Raw genomic sequence first — 18,674 nt, 5'->3', positions numbered from 1 at the left:
GATCTGCTTCCCGTTCTACCTAGAGGTGGAGAATTTGGTGCTACCAGGAATTAGACGTTTTGTTGTCACCGTGGCTTGTGTTGAATTCTGCTAACATTAGCTCCTCCGCTTACCATCTGTTCAAAGGTGCAGCTGCCAGATATCATCTCCCATCAACCATCAGCGGAATGTCGCATCCTGCACAAAATTCCATGAAATGTCATTGCAAATACTAGGGAGACTAGTCCGCCACACCGCCCCCACCGTACATAATGTCCAGGCCGCTATCTGATTAGAGTGGGCAATGCATCAGAATATGAGAAGCAGGCAAGTAACCTTCATACAGCAGAAAAATACACGAAGATGAATATTGAGTAACAACAAAAGCAACACATATAGATTAGCCCATTAGATTAAGTCCCCTTTCACACTGGGACGTACAGCGGACCGGGAGTCATGTAAGTCTATGGTGCCGCATAGTTTGTCGCAAGTGTTCGCCTTGCGTATGCACGGGATTGTGTTTTGTCGATAGACTTCCGCGCAGTTTGTCTTTTCGGCCACAGGAATGAGCGCAAGAGAGCCACACAGTGGCGTAGCTAAGGAGCTGTGGGCCCCGATGCGAGTTTTACAATGGGGCCCCCCAGGCACTCTATACATAACAATTGATACGGCGCACCAAAACCTGCCAATGGCAACTACAGTGTCAGAGGTGCAAGAAGGGGATGGGGAAGAGCTTGTTAATGTTTACCACTACTCAATGTATATATAGAAGTGATTATTATGAGCACAGGACCAATAGAGAACTAATACTGTAGTTGAGGGAGGGCCCTTCGGGGCCCCTCTGGCCCAAGGGCCCCGATGCGGTCGCTACCGCTGCACCCCCTATTGCTACGCCCCTGGAGCCACACATCCTTCTAGGCCTTATGCCAGAATGGGGATTACGGCGTATTTACGAAGAAATCCCCAAAAGCTTTTTTAAAGGACAACCGAGGTGACATGTGACATAATGAGATAGACATGTATATGTATGGTGCTAAGCACACAAATAACTAGGCTGTGTTCCTTTTTTCTTTCTCTACCTGAAAGAGTTAAAAATCAGGTATGTAAGTGACAGTTTCTGTCCGAGTCGGATTGGGTCAGACTATAGCATGACCCTCACTGATTAGTAATTACAGCCATAAAATACTTTTCATATCAGTAAATGGTTTCTTAGAACTGGAAAGAGATTAAAAAATGCCACGTTCTGTTCCCGATTTCTCTTGCCATTTTAGCCGATCCTGGAAATAACATGCAGCTTCCAGGGTCGCGTAAGCGCCTCACCTCTGTGTGCAAAATGCTGATCGCCGCCAGGAAGCCATTAAATGCTTCTCTGGCAAAACATTTGACTGAAACGTCGCACAACAGCAGGCAGTCGCCAGTGTGAACCGGCCCTTTGCCACATGCTTACAGGTGTGTGATTCTGACTCAGGACTATTGGGCAACTAGTGTTGTTTAAAAGGAAATAAATATGTCAGCCTCCATATCCCTCTCACTTAAAGTGTACACGAGGTGGTGTGGGTGGTGGCAGATGGGACACAGAGGTACTGTATGTTCCCTGCTGCATGACATGCCTCTGTGCCCTGTGCATTTCTGCAGGCCTTCCCCAGCTGCCCGTATTCCGCTCTGCCTCTCCCTGGCCACGCCCCCTGCCACTACCCCACCTCCCTGCATGCTGCTCTGTGGGTGAGACACACAGAGCAGCTCTTCCAGCGTCGTGACCCCTAACGAAAGTTAACCCTGCACGGCCACAGGAGCGACGCAGAGCGGCGGGGATTGCAGCTACCTGATCCGCCCAGCCCCCCGGATCAGGAAGCATTCTTTGTTTTTTAGTTTAAATCCCCAACTCGGGTTTACTTTAAGGTATCCTTTAAGCTATATTTACTCAACAAAAAACAAACAAACCCATATTCTACTTGACCTTCATACTATCAGTCCCATTGTAGTATCTCATTGACACAATGCCATCCCCCCATCCGGCAGTGACGGTCGTCCTTGAGATCCGCACGCCGCACTTCAGCCTTGAACTCGATGTCACGTAACGTGGGCGCAGACAGTGGGCTTCTAAGTAACATAAATTACACTTAATATTGCACTTTGTGCTAACAGAACAGGGCTTCTTAAACAGATGGATATTCTTCTCGCACAGCCACAAGCAGATGGTCTTATTACATTTTAATAGAAAAAGTTGGAGTCGAGAAGTGTTTGAAGAATGTTTTTAATTTCCTGAATGAAACAAAAACAAAAGTGTAATTAGTGGGTAGTGGCTGAAAAGCTTCACACATGCAGGGCGCAGGCTACCTTCCCTCTACCAGGCTCTCCGAGATGGTAGCAAAAAAGAGAGGGGAGAGAGAGGAGAGCACACAGGTACAGAGAAAAATTGAGCTAAATGTGTCCGAAAATGAAGAGAAAGAAGGAAAAAGAGAGCGGACAAGGTGCCAGAGAGAGAGGGGAACACTTATGTTCAGTAGTGACAGATACAGAATAACTGGAACTAGGTTTATTTACACCTACATAATAAAAGGGCACCCAGGAAAGACGATAGTAGGATATGGGTGAAATTACCGATTTTCTACTGGTAAAGTGTAAAGAAGGATCATAAAATTTCTAAACCCTCCATCAACACAAACACCCTTACTACCACAGAGACACCCTACCTGACGCCTAACCCTAAGCACCCTCCCCGGCACAAACACCCTCCCACCGCAGAGACACCCTACCTGACGCCTAGCCCTAACCACTCTCCCACGGCACAAACACCCTCCCACCACAAAGACACCCTACCTGACGCCTAACCCTAACCACTCTCCAATGGCACAAACACCCTCCCACCGCAAAGACACCCTACCTGACGCCTAACCCTTACCACCCTCCTTTAGCACAAACACCCCCCCACCGCAGAGACACCCTACCTGACGCCTAACCCTAACCACTCTCCAATGGCACAAACACCCTCCCACCGCAAAGACACCCTACCTGACGCCTAACCCTTACCACCCTCCTTTAGCACAAACACCCCCCCACCGCAGAGACACCCTACCTGACGCCTAACCCTAACCACTCTCCAATGGCACAAACACCCTCCCACCGCAAAGACACCCTACCTGACGCCTAACCCTTACCACCCTCCCCCGGCACAAACACCCTCCCACCGCAAAGACACCCTACCTGACGCCTAACCCTTACCACCCTCCTTTAGCACAAACACCCTTACTACCACAGAGACACCCTACCTGGCGCCTAACCCTAACCACCCTCCATCAGCACAAACACCCTCCCCCCGCAGAGAAACCCTACCTGACGCCTAACACTAACCATCCTCCCTGCACAAACACCCTTACCACCGCAAACACCCTAGCTGATGCCTAACACTAACCACCCTCCCCCGGCACAAACGCCCTCCCACCGCAGAGACACCCTACCTGACGCCTAACACTAACCATCCTCCCTACACAAACACTCTTACCACCGCAGACACCTTACCTGATGCTTAACCCTAACCACCCTCCCCCGGCACAAACACCCTCCCACCGCAGAGACACACTACCTGACCCCTAGCCCTAACCACCCTCCCCTGGCACAAACACCCTCCCACTGCAAAGACACCCTACCTGACGCCTAACCCCAAACACCCTCCAACTGCAGAGACATCCTACCCGATGCCTATCCCTAACCGTCCTCCCTGCACAAACACTTTACCGGATGCTTAACCCTAACCCCTTTACCTTCGTCACACATTACATTCCACATCACTCCCATGCTCCATCCTTAAAGCCAAGTGCGGGAGTGACGTGGAACGCAACGTGAGAAACAAATGGCATGTATGGTATGCATGCCATAGTATGCATTATCCCCCTTTTCTCCCGTGGTCACAGCTGTTTAATCCTACATTAATTACCATTTCAATCCGAGTAGCTACATACTCATAAATACAGTACTCGAAAGAGCATGACATCTGATTAGGGATAATCAATGAGATGCAAATATTTGTGAGTTTATGCAAATATATGCACATTTTGATGCAAATAAATGCAGCTTGAGAATGGACCAATCAGTTTAAACCTGGGTGGGACTTGATTGGTGCATTTTCAAGCTGCATATATGTGTATAAAATTGACATACATGTGCATAAATGCAGAACTGTTTGCACCTCATTGAACATCCCTAAAGTTAATGTTCAAGGGAGCTCTGCATTAAAGAGAGGAGCTGCATACATGGATGAAACACATGGAAGAGGGGGCTGCACATGGAATGGGAGGGGCTGCTGTACATGGATGAAACACATGGAAGAGGGGGCTGCACATGGAATGGGAGGGGCGTTTCTGCACATGGAAGGGGAGGCCCAATATACTTGGCCTAGGGATATAAATCCAATCTTGGATATAAGTATGATATGAAGCAATAAAGTCTGTAGAATACAAATGACTGTATTTATTCCAATTAAAACGCACATAACACAACTACAGTACACATATTCTGTAAATTTCTATTTAAACATTCATGAACTGTGCAATACTGAAAGTACAGTACATACTTACTGGGGAATACTGCTGAAAATGCATTCTGTCAATTCCACGTGGAAACAGAAGAGTCGTATATATTCCCTATACCTGCCTGCAGATATAAAATATGTACACAACTCCTGAAATATGTGAGCATTCTATCGGAATACTGATTAGTATATATAAATTAGCATATAGTGCAGCATCCTCAAATCTCACTCCCTCCAGTCACTTGTAGCATAGAGATGGAAAAACTTGCCAATGTATTGTTTCCCTATATTAGTACTCATAGCGAAAAACTTTTCGGTAAGGCTCAGCCTATTGATAACCAGTATGAAGTCCACTTATACACATATTATGGCCAATCAAAAGGACAAAGTGGCCTTGAACTCTTACACAGCACACAATGAAAAGTCTTCTTTTCACAAATTTTCGCTGAGGAAATCCATTGATTTGTGTTTCTTTACTAGGGAGGGTCAGAAATGCCGGTTTCCAGTTACGCGGACATTCTAATTTCCACAAATTCTAAATTTCCATCACAGCAGTATAGCGACAGTAACGCGTTTTTCAAATTCCAAAAACGTATTGGGTTTTTACGGAATACGTAATATTTTGCAGATGTCGGTCATTTTTACGGATTCCATTAAAATCCAATACTTCACATTACCAGAGGCAAACCCAGGATTTTGAAGGGGGGGGATTCCTGAAAGGTCTCCCTCGTCACTCTCCCATCTTTGCAATCTTTAAACGCTCCCTCAAAACTCACCTTTTCCAACAGGCATATGCTCTAACTTAGGCCATTCACCTTTCGACCTTGCGTCTAGTTTTACTCCTTACTAAATAACCTAATCATGCACTGCCTGAATATATACTGTATACTCTCCCATCTCTTGTTTCCCCCCATTCCTTTAGATTGTAAGCTCACAAGGGCAGGGCTCTCTCACCCTTTTGTGTCATGGGATTATATTTATTTAATAACTTGCTCTCTGTTATACATTTTATTCATCATGTTACATCTGGCATTGTAATCACCAGTTCTATATTTTGTATCAGTGTCCATATTTGATGGATATCATTGTCTGTATCATTATGTACTCCTTGTTTGTTTTCCTACTTTGTACAGCGTCACGGAATAGGTAGGCGCTTTATAAATAAATCAATAATAAAATAATAAGGTAAGAGAGGGGTGACACCTCATGGGTTTCCGCACCGGGTGACACCAACCCTAGTCACCCCTCTTGGATTGCACACGTGTGTGTATTTGCGCGCTTAGATTACTTTGAGTTGGTTGTGAGCCCTTGCGAGGATTTTTGCTCAGCACACGCAGAATCGTGATGATATATTTCTCCGGAAACATTTTAATGCTTTTTTTGTATGAAATAAAGGTTTCTCTTTGTCTTTTGACTAACTGTGACCTTGAGGAACTCGGGAATATAAAACATGAAAAATGACGGGCCAGCACAGGTTCTGAGTTCAGATAAAATATACAGCACAAAACAATGCTTGGGCGCCCGCTATTAATAACTGTGTGCGCCCGGCAAGTCAGAGCTATTTTATTTTGGCGAGCCGTTTGGCCTGGGTGAACCCACCTGTCGCCGTCATCATTTTTATTCCATGTAAAGGCTATAGATAAATGAACTGCATTGTATTATTGTGACACCGGCTAGTATAAATTATTTAATTCCTCTTTTCTTTAGAGGTAATCGGGTGAAGAATTATTACGTTTTAGAGGGAAACTTCGGAGAAGTTTTAAGAAATATCGGTAGCACTGTTTATCTCACCATTTGCACATATTTTAAAAGAATATACTGTATAAAAGATTTTTTTTGTTTGTTAGTTACTACTACATGCATTTTTATTGTTTCATTTATTTAAAGCGGTGCTAAAGAGGGATATGGAGGCTGACATATTTATTTCCTTTTACACAATGCACATTGCCTGGCTGTCCTGCTGAGCCTCTGCCTCTAATACTTATAGCCATAGACCATGACAAGCATGCAGATCAGGTGCTCTGGCTGAAGTCTGACTGGATTAGCTGCATGCTTGTTTCAGGTGTGTGATTCGGACTGATGCATGAAAGATGCCAGGCAACTGGTATTGTTTAAAAGGAAATCAAATATGGCAGCCTCCATATGCCTCTCACTTCAAATGTACTTTAAGTTAGGAAAATACCAGCAATCCCCCAATACTTGGTGTCACATGAATACATCTAATTGTTCCCAAAGTTTATTAGGTCACAGCATCCCTTATGTCTTCATCATTTTCTCAAGGCATGTGGGCAACAGCTGCTATAAGGACAGCCGGCATCACAGATTTCTGGTGACACCAGTAAATCCCACCTCTCCCTTGCCACCCCCTCCTCCTCCTTCTACCCTCCCGAGAAGTGGTGTAGCATTAGAGGATGCAAAGGTTTCAACCACTTTGGTACCCCTAGACCAGAAAATTTCATAGGGGAAGGGGAGGGTTGGGGGTCTCCTTCAACCCTTTTTTGAGCTTTTTATTGGTTCTATACTTGTAATAATAACCACCTCTATATGTGCTTTGGATAATGGTAATCATTAATCAGCTGTTCTTCTCCCCTGCTTACACCTCTCTGACACTGTGGTTGTCCATGGTAGTGTTGGTGTGTGTATTCGGCATAGTGAATTCGGATCACCCAAATACTCCCAATTACTACTGTTCAGCAGCAAACAAGCGGACAGGGTCAGGAGGAGTTCACTGACTTGTATGTCATGTGACTACAATGCTTCCTCCTAACTCCACCCACCAGAACTTGCTCCGTCCTGTGCTGCATTTTATCCCTCCTCTCCTTCTAATGCACACCTCCCAACTTTGTGAGATGAGGGACATTTTAAGACACGCCCCTGCCACACCTCTAACCACACCTCCACCACACCCCTTGCCTTGTATATCACAAAGTATTCAGAACAAGAACATAGTAATTTTATCTTTCAAACCACGCTGGTCTTTTCTATTATCATTAGTTTTTCTTAATTTTAACATTTGAAAATAAGGTATATATCAATTTAATTGATGGGAATAAAGTTTAGAGTCAAACACATTTTTAAGTAGAAAAATACATACTGTATATTTACATAGATCTGTACATGAGTTCTGAAAGAGGGACAAATGAGGAAGAAAGGAGGATTTGGTTCCCAAAGAGGGACTGTCCCTCCAAAAGAGGGATAGTCGGGAGTTATGCTAATGGCGACAGGGTTTTTCAGGGGGCCGGCTTAGTGGGGGGGGGGGGGCTTGCTGGGTTCTTGGTACGGGGCTGATGTACATATGTTTGTGGACTGACCCAGCACCCTTAGAAAGTCACAATGCAAGTGTTCTCCATGGTATTTCGGAAGGTCTGATATTCCAGACATAGACTACTGTACATACTGTAGAAGCCGGTGTACAGCATTACTGTTATGTTGGCGTTCAGTTTTACAGAAGAACACCAAAAAGCTTTTAATGAAATATTCACCAGATTCCAGCACTTACTGCAACTCATTTCAAATAGTTTCTCAAACATTTTCTGAATCCCTGTTCAAATTATGCAGAAGTGATTTCAGGGCACATTTTGTGTTCAATATAGGATTTAGATCTGCTTTTTCTTTTATCTTGATTATACATTTCTTTTTCCAATTACACTGCGGGAGAAACCCATAGGTATTAAAATGTGGGAAACTCTATAAATTAGGGGCGTTGCTAGGATCTTAAGAGATCTAGGGCACTTTTGGGCACTCCAGCTGGAAAATGGGTGTGGCCATGCAACATAATGTGGGTGTGGTCATGGGTGGAGCCAAATTTACATGAATTTAACAGCGGCCTAAGTAGACCTGCCCAGCAAAATGTTGGATGAAGCCTCTCCATTAATACAAAAAAAATGCAGCATATCACATAAAAACATAACTAGGCAGTTACTTGGCTTCTGTGCTGGCTGGTCTGGCTTCCTGCTGGGTGGGCTGGCCTGCCACCCGGTTATCTGGCAATCTCCCCATAGCATTACCTTACCTTCTAGTGGACCCCCTCCCATGCTCCCACTGGCCTTTTATTGAGGCACCACGACTCCCAGCATACCCCCATAGAAGAACCACAGCTCCCTGCATGTCCCCATAATGGCATCACAGCTCCCAGCATGGCACCATAGCACCCAGTATGCCCACATAGAGGCACCACAGCACCCAGCATACCCCCGATTCATGCACCACAGCTTCCAGCACGCCCACCATTGAGGCACCACAGCTGAATCTGCCTGGGGGACATACGGGGCACCCCAGAATAGATCCGGGGCAAATGCCATATTTAGAAAGCCATCAAAAAGGTATCGCCCCAGCAAAGCAGGTTGTTTTGGCGCTCGGTGCTAAGCGCTGAGCGCGCCTGAACGGTGTCGCACTAATGCTGTAGTACATGTCACAGACGAGGGTAAATCGGCGTTCCCGGAGATCCCCAGACCCCATATTAGTTCTTCCTCCAGGTTGCTTCGATTCGGAGGGGGAATAATATTTTACACCGCCGGGGATTTGAGCGGCAGCACAGTGAGCCCTCATTCGGCTCACCCTGCGCCCAGCTCACTGGCGGCGTACTAATATGTACGCTCACCCTTTCTCTACTTCCATGAAAGCAGGAAGGACATACACTGCAGATTTATTGCAGGAGTTCAGTAAGCTATAACAAAGATTTTTATTTTTTATTTTGATTTAAAAGTTTTTAATCCGTTGCTTGTCTTAATGGAGGCTATAAACTGTCCTCACTCCATCCAAATCCAAAGCACAATAAACAAGTTTGCCTTGGTTTCTATTATCATGAAATTAGTATGAAGGAGACTCTTTGTGAAGTTTCATTTGGTAAGAATCAGTATCTGCAATTGAGCAACACAGGCTGGGAAAAGTCCCCCTGCATTCACCTACACCAACCCCCTACCTCTACCATCTGATTGGACAGTGTAAGTCTGCAATTAATTAGCTTGATAGTGTACTGGTTAAGGGCTCTGCCTTTGACATAATACGAGACCAGGGTTCGAATCCTGGCTAGGGTCATTACCTATTCAGTAAGAAGTCCTTGGGCAAGACTTCCAAACACTGCAGGGTGGCCCCCTAAGCACACCCTTAGTGGCTGAAGCTCTTGAGTGCTTTGAGTCCAACAGGAGAAAAGCGCTATACAAATATCAGGATTATCATTCTAATCTTACATCCTGTAATGAAGTACACACTGTGCAATGCTATTGAAACTGGTAAGTCTCCATAAATGTGCAAATACACTCACACTTTTTGGGGACACATAGGGCCCCCTTTATCAAGAGAGGCATACTCTGGTAATGGGGATCTGGCATTAGTCTAGCGGAGCGGACCCATGGCCTCTTTCTGCTGGCGGAAGCTTGGCCGTGTCCACTAGTTTGTAAGGAATGCTGCAGCTGGAAACACTTTCCAAGCTACCAATCGAATAGGTTTAGTGAAGTTGCTCAAGCAGAGGCGGTAGTGAGTCCCGTGCCCGAAGGCATAATTTAGCATTAGTGTTTCCCGCTAGGTCCCCTATTTCGTACAAATTAGTGGATTCGACTAAGGCCATGAGCAGGGAGCGGCCGTTGGTCTATGAGGATTCTGTTTCAAAATCTTGCTGGGAATTCTGGGCAGCCCCAAAACAAACCTTCAGAAAGTAGACCCTGTGCAGACCCAAATCCAGTATAATTGCAGATTCATGGAGGAATAAAGGTAAATTCTGATATTTGATGGGTGTGATGATGACCATTCCTGAATGCTGCTATTTTGTTTTAGAGTGACTTTAAGCTTATTTCATGCCATGTTCTTCTATCCTGCTCAAACTAACATTATATCATCTCCTAGGTCCATGGGGTCAGTGCGTAGGTGAATGTGGACCTAATGGCCTGCAGAGTCGGTCAGTTTGGTGTGTACAAGGAGACAACTGGGTTACCCACCTCTCGAACTGCAAAGCAGAAGAGGAGCCTGCAAGCCAACAGAACTGCTTTAAAATCTGTGACTGGCACAGGGACCAGTTTGAGTGGGAGACTTCAGAGTGGGACACGTGTGTTTTGGTACCCTATCCTCACACGGAAGTCAAGTCGAGAACGTCTGAATGTGTTACAGCCCAGCGTGGTTTACAGCACAGACAGGTGACCTGCGTCCACAAAATTAACAGGTCCATCATGTCCTCAGGCATTTGTGAACATTTCACTCCTCGGCCACCAGATGAACAAGCTTGTCTGGTACCGTGCCCCCAGGATTGCATCGTATCGGAATTTTCACTATGGTCCACCTGCAGCAAAAGCTGTGGCAAGCACCTGCAGTACAGGACCCGTTTTGTCATTTCGCCGCCTTCCTATGGTGGCTTTGACTGCCCAAACCTCACGGAGTGGAGACCTTGCCCGTTTTATGGTTTCTGCTCATTTGGAGAAGAGGAGCACATCTACAGTCTTAAGGTTGGACCGTGGAGTGAGTGCAGGCTGCCTCATCTGAAGGAAATCAACATTAGTGGGAGGACCATGCTGGATTTTGGCTCGGAATCGGGGGAAAGGAGTACATTCAGACAGGAGGGTCACTGGTCGCAGGAAGGATTGGACAGGTGGGATATGGAGATTGGTTACCAGACGAGGCAAGTGCAGTGTACACGGAGCGATGGAAAGAACGCCCTGCTGAGGTAAGACCGATCTCTGTGTCAGAATTCTAGCGGTTTTATTTATGCAGGAAAAGATGTCATATGTATATGTGTTAAGTTTCAATGTTCTATGCAAAATTTCATGGTAAAGTGAAAAGTTAGAGTACTTTATATTGCTCTGTGACATAGCATATTCCAGGCTGTGAGGCTTATAAGATTATTCTAGTTACAAAAAGTTAGAGCATTCTTGTTTATGCTAATGCGTGGCCTTGACATTTAAAGAGGCTTCTGTGTGAAGACAGAAAAGCAAGTTAAACTCACATTACTGCAGTAATTATAAATGCACATAATTATTACACACAGATATTATTAATCTAAATATTCATGATCAATACAGTTCTTCTAAAGAAAGGAATAGTTATTGTTAAACCCTATATAATAGAATCTATTACTCTGAAAAACATTTAAAAGCTGTATTCTACCCGTGAAAGATGAGACAGTAAAACATTCTCGTAGGATTGTTTTGGTTCTGGAAGAATTGTTGACATGTTCCTTGGCTTGAAGGCCATTACAGCCAGCAAGAAAAGATAAACATTTCCCAGCTAGAGAAGTCAAAATAGGAAAAGATAAAATAATAAAACAAGGGGTTTTCCCAATTAGTTAAAGATGATTCAATGATGACTCCTGCCGGTGGAAAAATATTACATTTATTTCTTCATCAGAAAGACAAATATATGGAAAAGGATTTTATATTATCAAGATTTAATGAGCAATTATTTCTTTTATGATTAATTGTTTTAAGAAGAATTATATAATAAGCTTTATATTTAAATAAGTATATTAGAAGCCCTGTATGTTTTAATAAGCCTTAAATTGCTGAAGGCTCTCACAGGTCTGGTTACAGTGTCAACCTGACCAATCTCATGTCTGGGGAAGTTCCAAGACATTCCAACATAATTAGCAGCGAACACTTTATCAGAAATGCATCATGAATGATATTGTTTAGTCTCCATGTCTGGGTCAGCCAACAGATAAGATAGCTGTTAACGTCCATTTTTAATTAAGTGCGTCAGAAATGACCCTATATCAAATGTCAAGCACTCCAAATGACGTAAATTCCCACAAGATAAGGTAATTAAGAATTTATAAACAATAATATTGTGACTTAGGAAATCAAAACATGATAAAGCATTGACGCACGAAAGCTTTAGCCAATCAGAGCCTGGGATTCAGGGAAAGTCCAGATTAGGCAGCCATATTGCCTCCAACCCCTATAAAAGTAGGAGCTGAAAGCTCATAGTTTGCAGAAGCCCAACAATCTCCTGAGAAGACACATGAGGCAGAAGCTACCTTCCCACAAGTGGTTCTAGATGCTGAAGAGATGACAGAGAAGGGGTAATATGCTTAATATTCTGGTGATTTACTTTATTAATTTTTCAGCATTAAGTTTTATTAAGATGTTAGCAAGAAGTTTTTTAGAAGCTATTTTTATGCTATTTCTTTAAGAAGATTACTACAAGTTTTACACAGCTACTAGATACACAGCTATTGATACAGATGAGACTACTTTTGATCTTATTCTACATAACACAACTGTTATATTACTTTTTGAATGTACTTAGAAGATTGATAATTGCTTGGCTCTAAAGCCTTGATAAGATGGAATACTGTTATTAAGGAAACATTACTTGGAACTGTTCATATTTTGTATATATGCTGTATGATAAGCAAATACAATTTTTTATATAAAATCATATACTGAGTGCTCTGATTCATTTCAAGGTATACCGTCAATCTATAATTACTGTTATAGAGGGTTCAGACCCCACTATGCCGGATTTATATGATAGCAACGCTTTAAGGGCTGGTCCTTTACTGAGTTGGCAATCATGAAAAAGGCAAGAACCGCTCAGGTTTTTGACATCTGTACACTCAGCTCATACTGTTATATTGAAGGGTGGCACTGTTTAGGTCCTACTCATTGTTAAAGTAGCCTATTGCAACCCATATCAATAGAGAATTTTGTGACGCAGAATTACAGTTAGGGCATACATGTCAAACCCCGGCCCGTGGGCCAATTCTGGCCCTCAGAGCCAATAAATTTGGTCCCCAAGGGTTTTCTCCACTTTTCCGCTTTTCATTATATTTGGCCCACTCCAGACCACGAGGGAAGCTATATTGGAGGTGAAGCACTAGAACACCAGGTAAGCCATATGGAGGAATTAGGGTGAAGACACTAAACACCAGGGAACTGTATAGGCGAGGCTGGGGGCCAATAGACACCAGGGAACTGTATAGGAGTTGAAGGGGAGCCATTAGAAATCAGGGACCTTTATAAGAGGGGCAGGTGGCCAATAGACATTGAGGTTGGCCCCTGACTAGGTCCCAGTGTTCAATTTCCGCCCACATTGTATTTTAGTTTGAGGTGAGCTATTTACACAAGGCCTGTGCACCGGAATAAAATTATTTTGTTCGTATTTAACTTTGACACCCCTGAGTTAGAGGGACTCTGTAGTGCAGAGTTCCCCAACCCGGTCCTCAAGGCCCACCAACAGTACGTTTTGCAGAAAACCACACACAATCACAGGTGGGGTAATTACTGTCTCAGCAGAGCTGATTATCTATCTCTGTGGATTTCCACAAAACATGCACTGTTGGTGGGCCTTGAGGACCGGGTTGAGGAACACTGCTGTAGTGGGTCCAAGTGTCCCGAAATATATAAAGGCTAAATGACAAAACCTGTATTTTGTGGTATAGAAGGTCAGTTTTTACACATTTGTTCATGCTACTCTATTATAATGTCTGTTGCCTCTCTGGCCAGTGTGGATTCTATTTTGAAGCTTGAGGTCTGCTTTAAAGTAAATGTGAATCAATAAAACAAAGTTATATACTCACCTACCGTGTTTCCCCCAAAGTAAGACACCCCCTGAGAATAAGCCCTAGCAAGAATTCCTAGCATGCTTGAAATATAAGACATCCCCGGAATGTAAGCCCTAGCAGCAGCCCACATGACACCAGCAAGTCACGCTCAATACAAAGCCTGGATACAGGAGAGCAGCAGTATAATGTGAGTTCTACAGTCCTGTATATGTGTCAGGCAAATTGTGTTTTTGTTGGAGGCAGCCCTCCTGAGCTGTTGTGATAAGCAGAAGCAGCAGCACTTCACCTCTTCCCAGGACACACAGCTTATCCTATTATAGGTCTGGGGAGCCTGACAGAGTTCTCTGCCTGCAAGAAATAGACTCTTACCCACATGATCAGCAGAATCAATTTCTTGTAAGTGAGAGCCAATATCTGCAAACCACAAGCTCTGTGCATGCTGCTTGTGTTTCAGCAGGGCATGCAGTATAAACATTTTGTATAGGGAAACTACCAGTGTTTCCCCCCAAAATAAGACATCCTCTGAAAATAAGCCCTAGCACATCTTTTGGAGCAAAAATTAGTATAAGACAGTGTCTTATTTTCGGGGAAACACGCTATGTAGAGAAAAGGCCCTGGATCCTATAGAGCCTACCCAGTCCTCTCTCATGGTGTCATCGCTCCAGCGCTGTCCCCAGTTCCAACCTGCCACTTTCAGGTACTCTCGGAAGGCACCTGCCTCCCCGAGTGCTTCTGAAGATGGGCAGCACCGTACTGCGCATGTATGAGCCACCCGTCTTTGGAAGCAATCGGGGACATGAGTGCTTCTGAAATCTTCCTAAGACTCCCGGAGGTGTCAAGTTTGAACTGGGTGGCAGCGCTGGAATGAGGGGATCCAGAGCGTTCTCTCAACTTAGGCAAGTATATAACTCTGTTTTTTTTTATGCTTCACATTTACATACTTTCAAACAGAGCTGACCTGAGGCAAGGCTTCAGCACTTTCCAGTGGTGATCTCCATGGCAACAGCGGTGTCATGTGACCTGCCGTTAGTATGTACTATGACGCTGCTATTGCCATTGAGATAGCTACTGGAAGATGCCATTGATTTAAAGAGGAACTGTAGTGAAAATAACATAATGAATAAAATTGCTTTTTGTTTAAAATATTCATTGAGGCCTTGCTCACATCTAAAATCGCAATTGCTGACACCAGCGTTATTATTTTTAGCTACTAGCGTGTTGCGATTTTTTTTGTAATGTGCTTTTCTAATCGCTTTTGCTTAGCTGATTAGTTTTTTACTTCCTGACGCAAGTCAGGAAGTGAACACTTTGACCCGGAAAAGAATAAATACAATATATTTATTCTAAAAATCGCTTTTTCAAGCGTTTTGCGACTTTTCTATACCTTCCATTGAGGCAAATCACCCCAAAAATGGTGCAAGCACCGCTTTGGTGAGCGAATCGGATTCGAACCGCTCAGATGTGAACACTCTCATAGGGAATCTTTGCACAAACGCTTTTAGGGCGATTTTGAAAATCGCTGGCGCTTAAAAAAATGCCAAAAGCGCCCTTAGTGTGAACAAGCCCTTATTTAGTCAGTGTTTGCCCATTGTTAAATCTTTCTTCTCCATGATTTACCTTCTGAAATGTATCACTGGTGGTGACAGCATTAGTTCTGCCAGGTAATCTGTACAGAATGTTCATTACTGATAGTTCTATGCACAGAGAGATACTGCTTGCTTGGCATTTGAAAAAAAGCGGTTATATTCCACAAATCATCGAGGTTCACAGACAGTACACTGTCAAGACCATGGTCATGACATCAGGGCTGCTCAAATCCGGATCTGGGAGTTCTATCCGGATATCTCCCAGTTACCTGTGCGGGGTGGGCGGGGGGTCAATCTTACCTGTCTGACATCTTCTTCGGGTCCGTACCTCGGCGCCTCCCACCATGCGGTCCAAACGGCGGTCACGTGATTACAAACACGGGTTGAAGGAGGAAGTGTTTGTAATCACGTGACGCACGTGGAGCACATTGTGGGAGGCGCCGAGGGACGGACCGAAGAAGACGTCAGGCAGGTAAGATTGACCCCCCCGCCCACACAGGTTTACTGGGAGATATCCGCATAGCAACTATCCGGGTAACTCACGGATCCGGATTTGAGAAGCCCTAAATGACATCACAGTTTGGGAGGGGCTTCATCACAATATCAGCCATACAGACCAGACCCACCCTGATGATCTATTTGAGGAAAGGTGAGGATTTCTCATGGGAAAGGGAGTATCCGCTATGGATTGGGATATAGTTCAATCTTTAGTTAAAGGGATCTAAGCACCTTATTTTTCCATGTAATTTTTCCTGGTTTCTAATAGCATTAGGAGTTGACATGTTTCCCCCATTCCTTTAGCTGTCCTTATTTACAGAAGCCACAGATGTTATCTTCACACATTCCCTCTGGATAAGCTCTTTGAGGCAGTTGTCCTAATTACCCATCCCCCTCTGTTGTTGAAAGGTATTGTTTAATTGTACTAATGTGTGCAATAAAACAATTAAATTAGTCCTTAGCTGCCTGAAACCTCTGCCGTGGTCCGGCCGTCCAGCTGAAATCTGTAGTAGGTTAATAAAACCTCTGCTAAACTTTTAAATGCAAAAAATGCATTTAAAGATGCTTTTTTTTAAAAAAAATAATGAGACATATTGTTGGCATGCATTTTTAATGTGCTATTGAGATGCTCTGGGATTGCTAAAAATGGTGCTCGGTTCACTTTAAAGTTCCTCTTTAAAGGATACGTCCAAGGTAAATAATGAAATAAAAATCCACTTACCTGGGGCTTCCTCCAGCCCCTGGCAGCTGTACTGTACCCTCCCCGCAGCTCCTGTGGCTCCCGGTCTCCTCCGCTGCAGATGCCGACCTTGCTGGGTCGGCTTCTTCTGCGCTTCACCATGCGGCTCACGTGGTCGCGCTGACATCATCAGGACTGTACTGCACAGGCACAGTACAGTCCTGATGACGTCAGAGCGACCATGTGAGCCGCACGGTGGATCGCAGTAGGAGCCGACCCGGAAGCCGACCTGGTGAGGTCGGCATCTGCAGCGGAGGAGACCGGGAGCCACAGGAGCTGCGGGGAGGGTACAGTACAGCTGCCAGGGGCTGGAGGAAGCCCCAGGTAAGTGGATTTTTATTTACTTTGGACGTATCCTTTATACCTATCATTATGCACGGCTCACAGCTCTGCGGGAAGGAGGGAGGAGAGGTACAGGCCGCTAAAGGAATACGGCGTGCAGCCAAAAACGTTTGCCCGCCCCTTCTGTAGGCTGTATTTTTGTTTGTTTTTCATAGGCTAACCTTTAAACTGCCCGTAATAGAAAGAAATCCTCTCTTGTTGCTTGTTGTGTTCCTGCAGGCGCTGCCCTTCCTGATACACATTACAGCTGAGGCTATTGATTAAATGTTATTCTAAAAGCTGCAGAAAATATTTAAGTGCCGTTATTTGTGCTCCTGAAATATAACCTTCCGCGGTCTAATCTCAAAAGAGGGTTTGGCAGACGGGACAGGTTTTCAGCAACTGCGAATTTTCTAAATCAAATACACCAATCCTGCCATTAGCGCTGGCTGAGGAGTAGCATTATCATTCCCCGGCGTTCCTCGGCAAACACCGAAGTGCAACGCCACTTGTGCTGCAAAAATAATAATAATAATACGGCAGATGACACTGATAGGCAAACATTCCTGCTGTATAATGTCTATAAAATTGCCTTTCTAGCTTATCCAGCAGCCAGCTAGAATGTGTAGGCTAAATGATACTTTTTAGCAATTATGGGAACATTTCCCTGTTTGCTGTACAAATCCACTCCAGTCATTTTCTTTTCCTGTCCAAATTTACATCTGTAGCCAGTGTTTTGTTGTTATAGCTCAGAGGTTGGGAACCTATGGCTCTGGAGCCAGATGTGGCTCTTTTGATGACTGCATCTGGCTCACAGACAAATCAGTAGGGGTTGATTCACTAAGCTACACCGCTCAAGCAGTGCAGCTTAGTGTGGCAGCGCAAATAAAATTATAAAAGTCTGCACACTACTGCTGTAGCATGCACTACTTAATTACTCATGCTCCCCCAAAACTAACGGCCGCTCCAATTGTCCCACTCTGGACCCTGTCAGGTCTAGTGACTTTAAAGGAAGAGATCCTAATGGGCCAAAGTACAGGGATCTCAAAGTTAATCAACCACCGAGTCAGCTAGGTAATTGTATAAGCTGTTAGTCGGTATTTCTCCTGTCTGGCTCTCGGGGAAATTACTGATGTTGCTAAAAACCCAACAGAAGCTGATGATGTGTCTGACACCTCAGCTACCCGGTGGATAAACTGTATACACATCACCATGGCAACAGGGATGTGAGCCTTACTGTCCCAGTTTGAAACATATCGTATGGCTCTCGCAGAAATACATTTTAAAATATGTGTTGTTTATGGCTCTCTCAGACAAAAAGGTTCCTGACCCCTGGTATAGCTAGAGTTAGTTACTCCCGCAGGCAATTCACAGTGTTAAATGTCTGCTCACAGCCCATGTGCCACGCCCACCACACCCAGTTAAAACTTACTGGGGTATATGTGTGAGTCAGGAGAAAGGGTTTATATGGAATGTGGAAACATTTGTATCTATAGGTACTAAAATGGTCAAACTGGGTAATTTAGATTGAAG

General features: G+C 44.4%; 1 protein-coding gene across 3 annotated transcripts in view; it reads left to right on the top strand.

Annotated features, from left to right (window-relative positions):
* THSD7B (thrombospondin type 1 domain containing 7B) overlaps window positions 1–18,674 on the top strand; it is a 733,248-nt gene that overhangs the window by 159,678 nt on the left and 554,896 nt on the right. For all 3 annotated transcript variants that reach the window (XM_068245888.1, XM_068245890.1, XM_068245889.1), the window contains one exon: window positions 10,349–11,159. In XM_068245888.1, the coding sequence (XP_068101989.1) occupies window positions 10,349–11,159 (811 nt within the window). The remainder of the gene's footprint in view (window positions 1–10,348; window positions 11,160–18,674) is intronic.

The sequence above is a fragment of the Hyperolius riggenbachi genome, chromosome 7 (genome assembly GCF_040937935.1).
Source record: "Hyperolius riggenbachi isolate aHypRig1 chromosome 7, aHypRig1.pri, whole genome shotgun sequence".
In the NCBI taxonomy this organism is placed as follows: Eukaryota; Metazoa; Chordata; class Amphibia; order Anura; family Hyperoliidae; genus Hyperolius; species Hyperolius riggenbachi.
This window is presented reverse-complemented; position numbering and strand designations above follow the sequence as displayed.